The sequence below is a fragment of the Anas platyrhynchos genome, chromosome 2, assembly GCF_047663525.1.
Source record: "Anas platyrhynchos isolate ZD024472 breed Pekin duck chromosome 2, IASCAAS_PekinDuck_T2T, whole genome shotgun sequence".
NCBI classification, from domain to species: Eukaryota; Metazoa; Chordata; class Aves; order Anseriformes; family Anatidae; genus Anas; species Anas platyrhynchos.
Window position 1 is genome coordinate 13,986,856 of NC_092588.1, and position 18,038 is coordinate 14,004,893.

The following is an 18,038-nucleotide window of genomic DNA, read 5'->3' on the forward strand; positions in this document are numbered from 1 at the left end:
GTTCTTCAGTACATGCAGTATATTTTTAACAAACCGTCCTTCACACATGACATTATGTTCCCGATTAAGCCTTTCTCACTGTGTTTCGGGAAAAACTCTCTGATTAGTTGAGTAAGCTGCGTTTTATCTGAAAGAGCTGAACAGTTCCTTCAGGCTCGGTGTCTTGTGGATTGTGATGAGGAGCTCGAAGGGCTCCTTTATATCACCATGATCTGTGAATATGACTTCACCTTGTCTTTTGTCATGTCAAAGGCAGTGCTCACGCTGAAGCACCAGTGTGTTCGCCAGATGTGTAGAGCCCTCTTCCCTTCATCCATTCATCTTTTCATCCATTATTCCTACATCCTTTTCTCTCGTATTGTCTGGGTTCTCTCTTCCCCTACGTAAGAAGTGTTGTTGGAGAGTTTATAGGCTGCGAAGTTCTGGTTGTCAGTCATCACTGCCATAGGCTGGGTTATGGAAGTAAACTCTACTGATACGGGACAGCGAAGATCCAGGAGCTGTAAATGTGGGTCAGTCGGTCACTGTAGATAGATTCCTGCATGAACCTGTATTTAGTATTGAGGACTATGTGTTTCCAGGCTTCTCCTTTTCTGTTTCTCTCTGGCTTCCCTCCGGACACATCAACTATGAGTCATGATCAGTCAGACAGCGGTGACTGCTATTTCAAGGAATTTAGTGAAGCATCCTTTGAGATTTAATCCTTGTCTGTGCAGTTGAAGATACAAATTTGGACTTTGGTAAGGGCATGAATAAACACATACTGAACTATGAAAGAAAGTTCAGCAATTGATGTATGGGTGTGTGTTTAATGTAGTCTCTCTCTGCCTTGTAGAGAGAGCAGTGTTGCTTAGTCTGATCATATAAAGGCATGCCATCGTGTGCTTTATGAAAAACAGCACAAGCTTACAAAAAGCTGATGGTCTGCAGCTCCTGCTGTCTTCCCCCAGCGTGGCACTAGCCATTGTGCTGCACTGAGCTCTGTTTTAACCTCCTTAAATAGAGCAGGAGTTACGGGGCTGTACGGCTGTCCACTGAACGTTCCCTCCTGCATCAGGTCTGTGTTAATCGTGTGATCCCAGAGCAGGGGGCGATGAGTGATAGGTTGACAGCAGCGTTCCTATCCCTTATCACTTCATTTACGCCAAGCTGGAGTGTATCTGTTGAGAGTGCCTGTTTGCAAGTACTAAGGTTAAGATGCATTTTCTCAAACAAGTGCAGTCTGTAAAACTGGGTGTCAGTTTTTCTCTGAAACTGGTTCTGTCCCCTTGCCCAGTTTCTTCAAACAGTGTCCACACTTGCTATGGTTTATACATTCCCAGTCAAGGTTGTTACTGGAATAGCTTTCCCTAAGTGTTTTTCTGTTTTGGAGATTTTTTCTCTGAAGAGTAACAGATTTGCATGCCAGAAGTTTCTGCTTTTTGAAAATTCCACCTGCAAAATGCAGCCCTCAGTGCCGCAGTAGCTACACTGTCCTCTGCTGTCCTCCAAAATGTCCTCCAAAAACAGGAAAAAGAAAGCCCTCTTGTCTCTCAATGCAGAGCTCAAGAGATCTTTAGGTAAAAGAAGCCACTAAAAATCCTTTCTGCATTCATTTAGCACACCAGCTGGGTTACAAGCAGTGAGGTCCTAATTCAGAGCCCATTGATGTCTGCAAAACGACTTCCACTGACTTTACTTCGTATCCTGATTGAAGCTGGAGGGGACAGGGAGAGTTTCAAAAAAAGCATTATGTAGTATTTAACAGATATTTTAAGTGTTTTTGTGTTCTGTTGTATACAGAGAAAGTTAACCTCATTTTAAAAACTCAACAGAGAACTAGCATTCTTTTCCACTCCTGTTTTAGAAAATTGCTTAAAACTGCTTCATTCTTCCTCATTCAGGACACACCATCCAGTCTGTTCTGGGGATCTTAAAGCCAGAATAGTATGTGATTGTGTAATTGAAGACTTGTCTCGAGTTTTAGGAAGACTTTTCTTTGGAGTATGGACTGCCTGATTGAGGCTATTATCTGCAGAAATGCTATTCCAACCTGCTCTAGGATAGAAGGGTACAGGCCCAACTACTGATCTCTGCTTTTTTCCTAGACTTAGTGATGTTGAGGAACTAATTTGACAAAATACCTTCCAGTGTCTCTTAGGGAGAGCTGCACACTGCTGGAAACACCATTGTACTGTTTCCACTCGAAACCTAAGTTGAAAGATCTTTTTTTTTTTTTTAAAAAAAAAAGCCTTACATAACTACACAAAGAAGTTATTTTGAGATTTTTCAATGTGAGTCCTGGTTTTGGCTAGCATAGAAGAGACTGTCCTCAAAATGGTAGAACAATGCTATGTGTGATTCTCTGCAAAGTATCCACAGACTGCCATCTGCTAATAGGGCTGAGCTTATCAGGCACTTTTGAATTTAGATTAAATTCAGATACCTGCATTCAAGATGACATTGGAGCCTCTCCTATGCTTCTCTCTGAGTTTCATATAGGGCAAAACACTACTTGAATATGCTGCCTGGCCACAGGATGTGCCATTTTCTTAAAAAAAAAAATCGAAATAAAAAATCTCCAGCCAGCAAAATGTGTTAGAATAAGGGTTTATGCTTCAGTGAAAAGCTTCACAGCTGTTGATACCTGTTGACATTATTTCTTCAGTAAGTTTTATACTCATCCTGCCCTGGTGCTAAGCTGCTGAAAAAAAATATGTGCCCATTGGTAACCACAATAAGATAAACTTTTTTCCTTCCTTCAGTTTCTGAACTAGTCCCATTCAAAGTGCATTATAATGTCCTAGAATTTATATTCTTTGAGGAAAGGAAGTAGAGGGCTTTCAAAGGTGCATCTCATCTTCTGAGGAAAGACGAAGCAGGAGCCACGTGTTCCAGCGAAAGATGGTTCATTGGGCATTAGGGGAAACTCGTAACAGAAATACTGCTTTCAGGATCAGTGTGGTCAATAAACCAGGACTACGAATCCCACCCCACTGGAACCTGTTATAAGGATTTTTGTAGTATTAGCAGCCATTTAGTTCTAGAGTAAAGGCAGGCATGATCAAGCAAAAAAAGTTTGAGCTGTTTGGCACCGAACCCTCCCAGCCTGTCAGAAACATTACCCTAATTCCTGTTCACCTTGTCCGCTTTTTCCTTGTGAGTATTGAAGGTGGGAGGAATTTGAACGCTGCCTTTCCAGCTTGCACGACCGCGTCTGAGGACGTTTGTTGTCGTTTTCCATAATCAAAGCCTTAAAGTGCTACATCTACTCCCATTGTCTGAGTTCCCACATAGGGAAGACCTTCCCCGTTGTGATGGGTCCTGTACACAGCACGAATGGCTGGGAATTACACACCTGCCTGAAAGGGGACTCAAGCAGTGAGAAGATCTGAGAACAGAGGGCCTTCTGAAGTGCAGGACTGGAAGGGCTTTTGGAATCAAGAGAAGATTGCAGCTTGCCGTCCCCCTGCTGTGTAGGCTTTATGAATACAGCAGTATCTGAGCTGTTGTTGTCTACTGTCTTTTATGTCTCTTAAAGAACCATTTCTTGGGATCAGGACAACTCTGTCATCCTTGTAAAGAAGTCTGAACAACTGAAGTTCATGATAGAGGGTGATCCATGTTACACTTCCAGGACGTACTGTTTTCTTTCCTGGGTACATTCTGGACTCAAGGTTTTGGCACCTAAGGAATCAGGAGTTCCTTCTGCCAGAAACACTCCTTTTCATGTCTGTAAAAAACAGCAGATGTTGCCTCTGCGTGCAGTCAAGGTAGGCAGTGTGTTTGCCTTCCCAGGCAGCTGATGGGAGGAAGTGTGTAAGACTTGTGGAATTTGGGTTTCATGTCCCTGTGGTGGTGTTTGGTGCCATGAGGCATTTGAAATGTTGACTGTCCTCTTACCAGGCACCCGTTTTCTTTTGTTTTCATTATCTTGACCTCACCTTTTTTCTTTTCCCTAAGTGGAAGCTTCCAGCTAGTCAGGAAGAGCCTTTCTTCTTCTAGCACAAATTACTATGCAAATGTTTCTTGCATATGCTGCATACATGGCATCTATCCAATGCACAGAAAAAAACACTTGATAGTTCAGAAAAGCTCCAGCAAACTTAATTCCCGGCTGATTTCCTTTGCTTTGTGCTCTTGTTATGCTCCAAAATCTCTAAGAGACCTCATAAACTGAAAATAAAGAATAATATCGAAATACTGGCAGAATTTGTCCAAAAGTCCAGGGATAAACTACTGTATTCCAGGACTCAGCATTGTAAATTGCCTGGTTATAGAAAAAGAAGTTTTAATCATCTTCTCCATCCTGGTTTATTTTCACTATATGTCCTTACCCCTCTCACTTCCTTCCGTTGTATGTTCTCTCTCCTGTGCCGCTGTAGGAATCTTAGCACTTGTGCTAAGTGCTTAACACTTCTCTTCCAAGACCATAAAATGACTTTGTTGCCATCCTAGGGTACAAAAGAGCAGTCTTTGTTGTATTTTTCTCCTAGTCAAGGACATATGCAGCACTTAAAGAGGACATAGTCTTGGTAGTCAGAAGCTGTGGTTGTTTCTGAGAGGTTTTTCAGATTTTAGGCACTGTTAAGTTTTCTGAAAATCAATTTTTTCAGGTTACAAGTATGCACTGAGGGTTTCTCTATAGTCTTCATTTGCTTTAGCTGAAGTAGAATATTGTATGTGGAGTGTCTATTTGAGCACAGATAAAATGTTTAAAATACATGCATCGGTGATGATGAATATCAAGTTCCATCTATGGCATCTGTTATTTGAATTTCAGGTTTCTGGTTTCTAACCTGAAGAATATACTTCACAGTGCAATCAACAGTCCCTGATAGACCATTGAATTGCTGTGGTTCTAATAGTTACCTTTTAGCTGTTGCTGTGATGCTAATATATATACATGTATATATTCTTATGAAATCACCAAGATAGCCAGCTGACAAAGTTCCAGTACACTGGCCAATACCTTGTAGTGCAGTCTGGGTGTGCTTAGCACAGAATTGCCCTTCCATATGCACAGCATATTATGTTGGAGTTTGAATAAGGAAAAATGTATGCAGCTCTGAAATTTCCATTGATGAACTTCTACAGCAAGATTTTAGCTGTATAATACTATTAGACGCTTGCATTTTTATATGTTTCTATAAATGATATTGCAACTTAGTCTAGCGGGAATGCAGTTTTATCCATTTTGTACGATTGATTGCAGTTGTCTCGTTTTCTTACTGTTTTATTAATGTTTGTTTTTTTTTCTCATTCCTGCTTTTCAAATTTCTTAGAAGTCAGTATGCTGGAAAATTAGGTGTGGAGAGTTTGGCCCTTCTAAGCTAATCCATACCTAAAACTGTCTTACGTGTTGAATGAATAGATCTTACATACATATTTTTATATATATGCATATTTCCCCACTCATGTGTAAATTGGAAAGAGAAGAAACAATTTTGCTAAAAGGTTTAAGAAAAAAAAAAAAATAGAATATTGCTGTTTGTGCTGTGACCAGTCATGAAAGACTTTCAACCAAATAGGAAAGTTTTGAACAGTCAGAGGCTGTGATTTACCAGCAGCTGTTTGTGATCAATGCCAGCAGAAATCACTTGTTTTCACCCAGCTGAAAGGAACAGGCTGTTAAAAGGGATTCCAGCAATAGGTACAGTTGTTCACACAGAATTTAAATAAATCACGTCTACATATTGTAAGATGGTGCCATTTGCAATGTAACATATTTGTCATTTCTAATGAGATTTTCCAGAAATTGGGCCTAGAATAAAATTAGGATTGATAGTTGTTTTATGAAATAAATAATCAGGGCCCTAACTATACCTTCCTTCCTACCCCTTGGAAAATGCATAGGAATTTACACTGCTGGGCTTGTGGTTGATGCAGTCTTCACCTTTGTAGTCAATCTGAGTGAGCAGAGCTGGAAGTAAGAGGACAAGTAGTGTCCTTCTGGCTCAGAAGAGTATCCCACTTCTCTGACAGAGCCAAGAACCCTGGACTCTCTGTGGTCTCATCCCCTTGTGCTCCCCAGCATCCAGAAGTACTGAATTAGGCAGAATCCCTGCCTAATTCTTTTGCTATCCATGTAGTATCTGTCTTATTTTGTCATCTTTATAAGTTCTTCACAAGAAATCTTTTTTGACAAATGGAAATATGGCATCCTCAGTAGAGCCAAAACTGCCAAAGCCTACCTTTGTGTGCCTTTGGTTGGGACTCTTCTGCCTTCTACAGAGATGAAGCAATCCCACTGTTATGTGCATGCAGTAGTAGCCATGCATCCTCTGCATTTCACGTACAGACCAGTCACATCTCAGACACGTCAGAGGAATTGTTCCTGTTGCTCTCCATTGATTATTGTAGAAGCTCAGGATGTCTGTCAGGTGTATTTGTCTACAGGGCAGACTACTAATATTAGGTGAGATCAATTCCCACTCGCTATGCCTAGATGTAAATTCTAAACAGCAAAATGCTATTCTGAAAGCTGGATGAATTGCCCTCTGCACCCAGATAACACTGTATTTCTGATATTATGAAACCAGTGTTACTGACGCCTGCATAAATGTGTTCTGTTGGAAAAGTGTTTCACCACTTTTAACAAACATGTAAGTCACTTAAACCCTCTTTGAAAATATAAAGTTTTGCTGTTTTCAATCCCTGTAGGTGGACTTTGCCAAATAGTTCAAAAGCATTTTTTCTTCCTGTTGTTGCTAGCATTTATGGCCTGTGCAATAAAGATTTATAATTACTGGAAAGAATCAAGGGAGGTGGGAGAAAAACCCTCTCCTTTTTATACCTTTGTAAACTTGCTTTTCTAAGTTATATAAAAAGTATGTGTTTTGTTTAAAACTTTCTCTTTTTTCACTCAATTTCTTTAAAAGCATTTCTGTAATGCAATTTTAAAAATGAATGTGGTTCTATTCAAATAAAAGTTTTCTTTTAATGGCTTTTATGCTTCCTGTGATAGAGCACCTTCATTTACTCAGTCATACGTAGTCAGTCAGCAGTGTTATGATCCGTTTTTTTTTTATTTTACTTTATTTTATTACTAAGCAGTATGCTTAGTAATACTAAGCGTATCTCTGGCATCTTCCACAAAGGACAGGGTTGATTTTTTTTAACCTTTTTATTTGACATGATCATAAAACACAGGTACTAGACCAGTGTTTTATGACATGTTCAGGTATGATTAATATTTTTAACTATGCTAGTTCCCCCTTAAGATCAATATTATAGAATTTTTCCAGTCACTATTTGAATGGATTTTAATTGAAATTGATTCCCTATAAAGTAATATATTGAAGTGTTTAACAATGATCTTGTGGTCCTTGACATTAAGGAGTTCTGAATTCTAACAAAATTCTGAACAGCTGTCAACAAATACTTAATTTTCCTCTATGCAGCCTGAGGATAGTACTCATGAAACACCTGTAATTTTTTTTTTATTTAAGTGCTAATTCCAGCAGATGACAACATCAATACAGCAGCCACAGTTTTCAACGTGAATACTAATGGAAGTAAGTGGCCAGATGAATGTTTTTTTTAAATAAACCCATTATTCTGTTTCCAGTTCAGTTACAGCTGTGTTGTGTGATCATAACGTATAAGAAGGACATGGACCTATTAGAACGAGCCCAGAAGAGGGCCAAAATGACGATCAGAGGGCTGGAGCACCTCTCCTATGAAAAAAAACTGAGGGAGCTGGGGTTGTTCAGCCTGGAGAAGAGAAGGCTCTGGGGAGACCTTACAGCAGCCTGCCAGTACTTAAAGGGGGCCTACAGGAAAGCTGGGGAGGGACTCTTTGTCAGGGAGTATAGGGATAGGACAAGGGGTAATGGTTTTAAACTAAAATGGGCTAAATTTAGATTAGATATAAGGAATAAATTCTTCATTCAGAGAGTGAGTAGGCACTGGACCAGGTTGCCCAGAGAAGCTGTGGATGCCCCATCCCTGGAGGTGTTCAAGGCCAGGCTGGATGGGGCTTTGGGCAACCTGGGCTGGTGGGAGGTGTCCCTGCCACCAGGGGGTTGGGACTGGGTGATCTCTAAGGTTCCTTCCAACCCAAGCCATTCTATGAATATTGAAATGTGTACTGTTATGTGTAGTTTTACATTCACAGAATTTTCAAAGTTTTTACCAGCTAAAAAATGACTCCCAGTCACCTGTCTTATTAAAAATTACCCATGTGAAGAAAGGATGCATTGTGAAAATCTGCAGTGAGTCATTCCTTACAGAACTCAGGTGTCATCTCTAAGGCCATTGAGTAAGTCTTTGTTTTTCTCAGTATAAGAGTAAAGAAAAGCTCCGCAACCACACTAAGGTTTCATCCACATCCTAGAGCTTATTCTAAGTTATCCACATAGTTAGAAAATGAGTTAGTTTACATACACTTGGCTTGTACCACTGACGTCTACCTGAAGACAACCTCATTAGAACACATCTGAGCTTAGGAGTACTCACCTCATTTTATATCCAGACAGCCGGATACAAAATGTCAGGACTCTGACCAGGCACGCTCATTCAATTATACAAGAGAGCTGGAGCTCATCTTCAGGAACTATAGGGAATGCATGGTAGAGGCTTTTGTATGTAAACAAGAAAGCATGTCAAGGTTCCCCTTCAAGCTTGAGAGCAGTCTGAAGGCATACACATTGACACGGTCGTAGAGCTTTGAGCCCTCTCCACTAGAAATAGGATTCAGGTCTTCCCAGTCAGTTCGCCTGGGACGCCCAGCTGCCATCAGCTGGCATCTGATGCTGTGAGGTGCATTTGAAGCCACTTCAACACCTGGGTCTTGGAACAAATAATTTTGCCTTGTCATTTACTGAGACCAGTTAGGAAGCTTTGCTGGCAATAACATCAGTCAACAGACTCTGAAGTTCAGTTCGTGTTTTCTGTGTTGAGGGAGCACTGCTGTGTAGGATTTTCAGGAGATGGGTTTTGAGAAAAAGACCTGGAAAAATAAGGTTTTGCAAAGCAAAAAGAAGGGGTTCTTTCTAACTGATTATGTCTTTGTTCAGGGAGCAGTAACGCAAAACTTCTGTTATTAAAATGTGTTCTCCAAAGTCCTCTAGACAGTATGTTTTTTTCTTTTCTCTTCAGCATATGTCAGAGGTAGAGATGGAGGGGGAATAGCAATCACATTTCCTTCTTTCTATAAAGTGTTAGCTCATTCCAGCCTTTTCGAGAAACAAAGAGGAAAGGCTTCTTTCTATTGCTATTTCGTTTCGTCTTTCATTCCTTTACGAACTCCTGAGTAACTGAGGATTGTCGTTAAAGTTGGGCCAAGAGATTAATATCTACCGCTCTAGTTTTCCTTTGCGGGTTTTTCCTTAGCCTGAGTGTTTAAAGGGCTGAGTAGACTGCAGTTGCCTGGTGAGGAATTTCTTCAGCTTGTTCCAGAGAGCGTAGATATGTGAAACGCTATTCAGCCGTGCCTTGTGATTTTCTGTCATAAGGTGCCAAGATGGTCCGGCCGCATTTAAAGACTCCTGGATGCCGGAAGAAGCAATCAGCATTATCTTAGACAATGGACTGGCTTTTAAAAGTGTCAGGCAATTAAGGATGCAGATAGACCTTTGCAAATTCCCCAGGCTCATCACTCCTCCGGTGTCACAGCGGTTATAATTCTTGGTCCAAACTTGAAAGACTTTCTGAAGCAAACCATTTTTCACATGAAAGGGACAGGAAAAGGAAGGGAGGGATAGTCCTACCTCCACAGCTCCACTGACAAAGCTGCTGTCACCTGCGGAGTTTCTGAATGCATCTTTCTCTAGGCTCACGAATTACCTTAATGTGTCCAGCATTGCAGCTGCCATCCATTCTGGTGGAGCTGTTGGCTGTGACACTAATCACTGATACTGTTGACTTTTGTAGATCTCTACTTAAACCTGGATCATAGTTTTTGAGGATCATGGAAAGTAGCCAGCCCTTACAGCCCATCAAGGTAACAGATGTCTTTTTGTTGGGTTGTATCTTTTTAAAATGAGATATCTAATAGTTTTTTTGTCTTTTTTTTTTTTTTTTTCTTTCTGGAAATCTATCTTTTAGGTGTAAAGGGTTTTTTAGCTGTTGCTATGAAAATAGCGTTTTATTTTCTTCTAATCCTAATAAGCTGTTTTTGAGAGTGAATTATTGTTGTTTACTGATACTTGCTTGCTGAAATTGTTTGTTGATAAGTTCTCTTTCTCCCTTCTTAAATATCAGCTGCTGTGTTAAGCACTAAAATGTGTGATTGTTGCTTTGTCAGCAACTCATGTTTTCCTTTATTATACTGTTACTGCTGTTCTTGAGATCTCTTTGGTTCTCTCTAATAATGCGACTTGTCACTGTGGGAATTTTACTCTACTTCTACATGGTTTAACTGATCACATGATACTTCTAGTATAAGAATTTGTTTTACAAGTTTCTTCAGAGTTTTCTCTTGATCCAGATGATCAGAACCCAGGGTATTTACGTGAGGAACATTAAACAGATGCTGGACCAGAGAAGAAGAATCATTTTATCATGGATATCTCTAAGAATTAAGAGCACCTGATGTCTTCTTTAAGTTTCTGCTGCTTATAATTAATGTGGATAAGGTCTCTGAGAAAGTCTTCAGATGACTCAAAACTTGGTCCATACTCTTCACACACACAATCTGTATCAATTCTAGTGCAGTGAGCGTATAGCAAGAGCAGTTACTGAGAAGAATGCAGATCTGTCTACCATCAGCTCCAGGTTGGTTTTATCCAAATAATCTCACTTTAAAAATCTGAGACCTCAACTTTGCTCTTGGTTCTATGAGGGCAAATGAAGAAGTAATGCTCCATTGATTTTGGTGAAATGTGAAACTAGTTAAAATGAGAACAAGATCAACCCCATTTTTCCTATACAGCATGAGACTATAAAGCCCATTCAAATCAATGAAGGGTACCGATGACTCTGCTGACCTCTGGATCAAATCCATAACCCTTTTTAGTAACTTAATTAAAACCGCAAATACAGAAGCATAAGTGTTCTGTTCTTTAAGTCAGCACAGGTCTTTCTAAAATTGAAAAATACCGTGATCCCTTGCCAATTTTATTGTATCTAAAATGCAGTTTTGATGCATTTATCTCTTTATAAACTTTTTCTTAGCTATATAAAGCCTATTTCCTACCAGGTCTCAAATTTTCTTTTGATGATGCTCACTACCTATGTTATTTGAAATCCTAATATTGTAATCACCGATGAAAATAAAAACCTCAAAATCTTTTTTTTTTATCTTATTTTTCTATTCATGATCTTTACTAAAATGGCATAATCAAAGATAAATACAAGTTTTAGCTTGAGCAGTTTGAAGTGTCTTTATTGTGTCTTACATTAGCCAGCCAAAAGTTAGGTGTCTATTTGAAGTCCTTGCTCACATTTCTCAAGTAATCAATGAAGAGTGATAGCCACCTCCAGAGATAATCTGTGCCTTTCTAAAACAGATGCCCATGATAGGCACAATGCATTGCCCTCTGGAGGCTCTTTCCTTTGTCAGCTGGAGGCCTAGCCATCTAATTTGGGTTAGCTAAAAATGAATAGAGGAAAAGCAAGGCAGTAGATTTTGCCATTTTTTGCTTCTCAGCATGAAGTATATAACAAGTGACGTTACCTACTTTTAATTTGCCGACAATCTTCCACTGCCTTAGTATATTAATTTTTCTGCCGTTATCTGTACCTGATAGCAGCATTTGGTTATGCTATGCCCTTAAATTGATTTTAATTTTTTTTTTTTGCTACAATTCATAGCATCATCTTTCACATGCTGTTACTTTCTGTGTGAAGAATTTTTCACCTGAGCTAACTACTGCTCACTGGTAGCAGAATTAAAGCGCCAACCGAAAAGGCTAAAATTAATAAATTACAAGTTCTGGGTTAAGGGGTTTCGGTGTGGTTTTCCTACTTGTAATTTAAATGTTCCTTTAGTGTGAATCAGTGATGAACTCATTTTATAAACTGTCCTGGGTTATAAATTACCTGAGCTTTGGCAATTTTTCTTGACTATGAATTCTTTAATAACTAGGGTTAGACAGGTCCTGTCCTCTGAGTTCCTCCTCTTATCTGGATGTGGTTGAGCCTGATGCAAATAGTAAACCATTAGTATTATTTTAGGACTGTGGCTTTTCTTGCCTCTCTGAAGGTGGTTCGAGTCGTGCACATGAAGGCCAGGGCCAGGCTGAGAGCCCCAACTGAAGAGCTCATTGGGAACTACTTAACTTTTTGCTTTGTAATTCAGAAAAGTTACTGAAAACTTTTCGCTTTCATGTAATTTGTATGGGCAATGAAGGTGTAAGTCTCTTGAAAGCCGTGAACTGCATAGTTTGAATTAAATAGAAAGGCTGGTAAAGCCTATCCAAAAACGTCTCAAAATAATAACACAAAAGAATGACTGGAAAACCAAGCTTTTTCATACTTCTTTTGTTTGTGCTTTCTGTGTCTCCCTTGAAGCTCTTTTGCATTCTCATGCAGCTTGTTCGTTTTATTGAATGCTAAAGCCTTTTACCATCTGCCAAAAGGTTTTATTTTGGGGTTTCCTCTCATGTGGGAGGGTGGTTTCCTCCTTCCCTTCGTGCTAGTTTCATTGCTATCTTTAGGATTCCGAGCCTACTGGAGACCTTCCTGTCTCCCTTTTATTACATATTCTCATCCTTCCTTGCTGCAAGTTCCTGCCCCCGGGGGCAAAGAATAAAACGAGAACTGAAGCTGCCTTTTTGAGCTGCCTGCCTGATGCGGGCGGCTTTTGTTTTAAAGGCAGGAGTCCGGTTCCTGGAGTGCAGGTCTGAGTGCCCTCAGTAGAAAAACTCCCTGGCGTGGGTGTTTTGAGGAATGGTCCTTGCACAGAGGTGTGTGCAACTGCACAGTGCTTCAGCTGCAGGTTTAATGGGCTTCTGAAAACGGACGTCTTCTCTAAAAGCAGCTTACTCTTCTCTATTTATTAGTCTTCCACTCGTGAACCCAACCTGATCTGCCACTGTTAGGACATCTGCAGCCTTTTCATTTCTCCCTTATGTGGGAACTTCCAGATGTTTATTTTTTCTATGAACATATTGATTTCCTACCTTTCTGCTGTAGAGAAAAAGAAATTTGAGGTGTTATATTTGCAGAGTGATAGAATTGCATTTATTTTTTTATCCCAAGAACAAAATAAAGTAGATGGCAGCCTGGACTTTTTCAGTATGAGGTAGTAATAGGACTGTAATGTCATTTTATTTGTGATTAGCTCATCTCTTGGACGCTGAGATTTTCTAATCTCTCTCCTTCCGTCATCACCCAGCTCTCTTTAAAGCTCCATCCTCCTTCAGTTTATTTACTCTCCTTCTGTAATTGAGAACTTTATTGTTGATCACCATGAAAAATTGTCAGTGCTTAAAAATAAATGATCCATCTCCCATCTCCTCAGCACGTCTAGTTTTTATGGCTCTAGGAATCTTTTGAAAGCTTGAGCTGGGGATGAGGAGGATGAGGATGTCCCAGAGTGTTACCTAAATGTCTGATCTGCAAATGAAAAGGGATACTGGGATTTCTGTTCAGGAAAGTGCCAATAAGGCTGCCCATTTTTAGTCACTGGGCATTTTAATGACATTCACATCAAAACTCCAGCTACAGCATTGTACAGAGAGGTCAGCGGGGCCCGTTTCTAACAGGAGAATTGTGCAAACTTAGCACAGCAGACTGGGATGGCATCCTTCTGGAAAATAAGAGGGCTGTGTGACAAAAAAAAAATCAAGCAGGAGGAGACACATACTTCTTCATTTAGAAAGCAAGATTTTAAAATCTCGTTATATTTGGAAAGGACAGCAGTCTCACTGAATTTGATGAGGGAAGAGGAAAAAAATGTTTCCAATGGACATACATCACCCAGGGTTTGTATGTCCGAGCAAACAGAGCTTTCCATGTTCTCCACGTCACACGCATGCACACACACTTTAATTGGATAAGAACGTAAACAGTAAATTAAGGATATGATTAAAAATTTAACAGCCACTGCAGAAACCATCAATAGTAAGTGCTTATTAACTTACATATAACAGCGTGCTGGTGTGATAGCTTCAAATTGGCTGCTGAAACCGATTTGCAGCAAATAGGGCCAGCTTTCCAAAAGGATATTTCTGAGTTTCACTAATCAGGCCCTCAGCTTTAATTACATGTTTTGTTCCTTCACGGTCTTTGTCGGCCTTTTTAAGACACTGCTGATATGCATGACTTCCTTGAACTACAGTGGGCGATATGCTTAATCCATCACCTTTGATGCTTAGCAGAGTGAGACAGTAAAGGTCCAATCCCTCTTTGTTCAACCTTGTGCGTTGTGAGACTTCTGTAATTTACCCCCCATCTCCATCCCCTTCTTCTGCAGGGCTTCACCAGAGCCTCTGCGCATTGTGCAGCCCACTGTGCTGGCTGTTTGTTTATGTACGTGTTGAATGATAAGCTGAAGGTCGAAGCTGCTTTGCCCATCTGAGATCCGCGTTTACACCTGTGATGTGCAGAGCAGCTCCATCTGGCACTGCACGGCAGAAGCTGAGGTTTTTGGATTGGGAACTCCTCCCACCCCACAGCCCCTTCCCAGCCCATCTCCTCATATTTATGCCCTACTGTCTTGCATGACCTGCATGTGGAGTCAGAGGACAAGACGTTTGGCCATTTGCTTCATTAGAGTCAGGTGTGGTTTTGACCAAGTCATTCTCAGTAGGGCTGTTACAGCCTGGATTCAACGCTGACAGCTCAATGTTAGCTTTAAATATTTAGGGAAAGCTGAAACAAGGTTAAAGACCTCTCAACATTTGGGACTAATCTGACAGGGCTGAGCAAAGTGGGATCTCTTCCATTGAGCTCTGTCTTCTTGGAGGTTTGATTTTCAGGTGGGTTGGATAATACAGATGTGTGACCAATATGTGGGACAAAAGAGCTTCCGTGTTCTTGTTTTCTGCCTGCATGTGGCTAAAACTGTGTGCTGCTCACTCCAGAACACAGCCGAGCTTTGTGCTTGTTATTGGGTCGCTTGGGTTCATTTAGGATGGGGATGTTCTCTTTTTTCTACTGCCAGTCAAAAGTGAGAAATTAATGGATGTTACTTGAGTTAAAGATCTATACAGCCAGCTCGACATCAGTGCGTTGTATATATCCTGCAAGAAACTTATATTTTAATTCCTCCTTCAGGCAAGAAAGTAGCATGTCCCCTGAACATCTGCCAAACTCCTTGAATGTGGCTGCAGCTGGCTAAAGCATGGCTTTTGTTAAAGCATACCTGGGAGATGATTTTTCTAAGTAGTGGAGGACATGAATACACGAGGTCTGAGATGCAGCTGCTGAAAGCCACGGCAGAAGCCAGGATGTGAGGTTAGAGGCACCCAGGATGTGCTCCTCTCTTGCTTTCTGTGCTTTGTTTCTGACTTTGCTGAAGCCATTCGCATATATTGCATCTTTTTCTAAACTACTGGTTCTCAGACGGCAGAGGGCAGGGAGAGGAATCCAAGGGCACACAACGTGCCCAGCTGGAGCACAGGAAACAAGGTTGGAAACGCTCTGGCTTAAAGTGGTAGAGCTGAATTGCTGTCAGCAGCAGAGGGAAGCCTCTCCAAAATGGTCTCGAGCGTACAGAATACTGCAGGGAGCAATTCCTTTTCTTCTCTGTGTCCTGAAAAACAGATGGATCTGACATGTTTATTGCCTTAAGCTGTCTTGTTTTATCAGCACATCAGATCTAGGTGCTTGACAGATGTGCCAGACAAAAAAACAAAATTCATCCATGCCCACTTCTATGGGTTTTAAGCATCTCTAATTCTTATTTAGAACTATTGTCTTTATTGCTCAACTTACCCAGTGTATAAATAAGGAGGTATTTTCATTTAAAATAAAGGGAAAACAAAGACAAATAAACTGTTACAACCACAAACCGATTGTGTGAGCTTTAAAAGCAACATCAGGCATCTTCAGCCTTTTGGTTCAGAGCTGTGTCTGAAGTAGGAAAAACGTCAAACTCAATGCAGAGAGCCAGGATCAACCATACTGGTAGCAGTGAAGCAAGATTTTGTACAAGTTACAGCTTGAATAGCCTGAATTTTCAAAAACTGTGTTACAATTGCAAAAGCATGAAATAAAAAACTATACGAAGCCAGTGATGTGTTTGCTCAGAAGTTCTTGCAACACAGCCCTATATCAAAAGCTGATTAATTCACATCTACCCCTCTCCCACTTCTTCCCCTCAGCACACACTTGGACTCTACGGGGAATGAAGCAATAAGTGTTTCTGGGTGGTTTTATGCAGCAAGGACTCTGTTGCAGTTTTTAATCCTTTCTCTTTAAAAAAATAATAATAAAGAACTAAAAACTGTGATCAAACACTGCAGTATTTCCAACAGTTGCAAATTGTGTAGTGCAAAATGGGTATTAAATATTTACTGTGATTTTTAAATTAAAACTGTGCTCCATAGTTACTTTTTTAAAGAGACTTACATTGGATTTATTTGAACTTCAGACAGCAGAGTAACCTTAGACCTTACGGGTTCCTGTAATTACTTCAGTTCATATTTTTCAGCATTTAGCAGTGGGTATTTGCTGCTGAAATGCAAAGGAAGTCAAGACAACCGAACTGGTGAAAGTTGCTGGTTAAACACCTGTTGTTGAAGTGCTAAGCTCTTTTTTGACTTCTGCAGGTGCAAAGATAATATCTTTTTCATGTTTATTCAGCTATTTCAATTCAGCGACTAGTTCATTCAAAGGTAAGAAACCACTTGGGATGAAAAAAAAAAGCTGAAAAGCTTATTTTGCTTTTAATCTTTAAACAAAACCTGTGCAGTGGAGAATAGCATCTACCAGTTCTGAGATGTTGAGAAATATGGTAACCAGAAGTAAGACATTCAGTTCACTAAGTGAAGATAATGTTCCCTGCTTAATAAGACTGCTTACTTAAAGTGTAATGATAAGCTTGGTTTTGCCTTGATTATGTAGTGTGTTTGGAAAATACTGTTCTTCAACATTTTTACTGAACTTCACTTTTACACCCCAAGATCTATTTTACAACCGGAGGTTAAAATGAATCCAAAATAATAAAAAACAAAACGAAAACCAAATTAAACAAATAAACAAAACCCTTAGTGTTGCCTATCATTGCTAATGACCAAGTATAACAAGAATGTAAGCAATGAAAATCAATCAAGAGTTGTGTATAGAAGTGCTAATCATGTGAAGAAATATGTGTAGGTTGTGTTAACTGAAAAAGAAATGCCATGTTTACTTATTGATACATGCTATGTTCAAATTTAGATCAACATCCTGACAAGCTCAGTATTACTTCTGCTGCCCACAAGCTCAGGACAAGTAGTTTCTGCATTTTTTCTACTTAACAGAAATATTGATAGGAAAGGTCCAAGGGGTAAGGAGCATTTTAACTATCACAGAGTATTAACAGAAAGCAGTGTGTGGGGAACAGAGAGGAGACAAGTCAACTCTTGTGGTTTAGAAGCCCAGGCACATGAAGGACAAGGAGGTAGATGGAAGGAGCTGACATGGGTTTGCTGAGGGCAAAACAGCCCCGCTGCCTTCTGTGATGAGGAGTTATGAGGAGCAGTGCATGTTGTAGAACTGGACATTATCAAGGCATTTGACATGGTCTCCCACAGAGGCCTTACACCCAAATTGCTGAGATATGGACAGGATAATTAGTAACCTATATGGAGAATCATCTAGACTGTCAGGCTCAGAGAGTTGTGTTCAGTGGCATAAAGTGAGGATGAGGTGGGGTGCTCCCTAACCAAGTTGTAGGGTGATGCCAAGTTTGGGGGCATACTCGATGTGCTGGTGTCACTCAGCGGGAAGTGTGCTGACATAGACCTTAGGAAGTTCAGCAAACACAGAGTGCTGCCTCCATAGGCAATAACCTCCTGCACCAGTACAGGCTGAGGGCCAAAGGCCAGGGAGCCAGCTAAAGAAGACCTGGGGCACTGGTAAACAACCTGAATATGGACAAGCAACATGCCCTTGCTGCAAAGAACAGCAACATACTCTTGCATACAATACCAATTATTCCCTTCCCTTTGGCACTGGTGAGACTA

General features: G+C 40.3%; 1 protein-coding gene across 7 annotated transcripts in view; it reads left to right on the plus strand.

Moving 5' to 3' along the window:
- SAMD12 (sterile alpha motif domain containing 12) overlaps positions 1–18,038 on the plus strand; it is a 169,809-nt gene that overhangs the window by 83,300 nt on the left and 68,471 nt on the right. For 5 of the 7 annotated variants that reach the window (XM_072034360.1, XM_072034359.1, XM_027452636.3 and 2 more), the window contains one exon: positions 7,431–7,540. The exons of the other annotated variants lie outside the window; for them this stretch is intronic. In XM_072034360.1, the coding sequence (XP_071890461.1) occupies positions 7,431–7,525 (95 nt within the window). In that variant the 3' untranslated portion in view covers positions 7,526–7,540. Of the gene's footprint in view, positions 1–7,430; positions 7,541–18,038 lie in introns of those variants that run through there. 7 annotated transcript variants of the gene reach the window in all.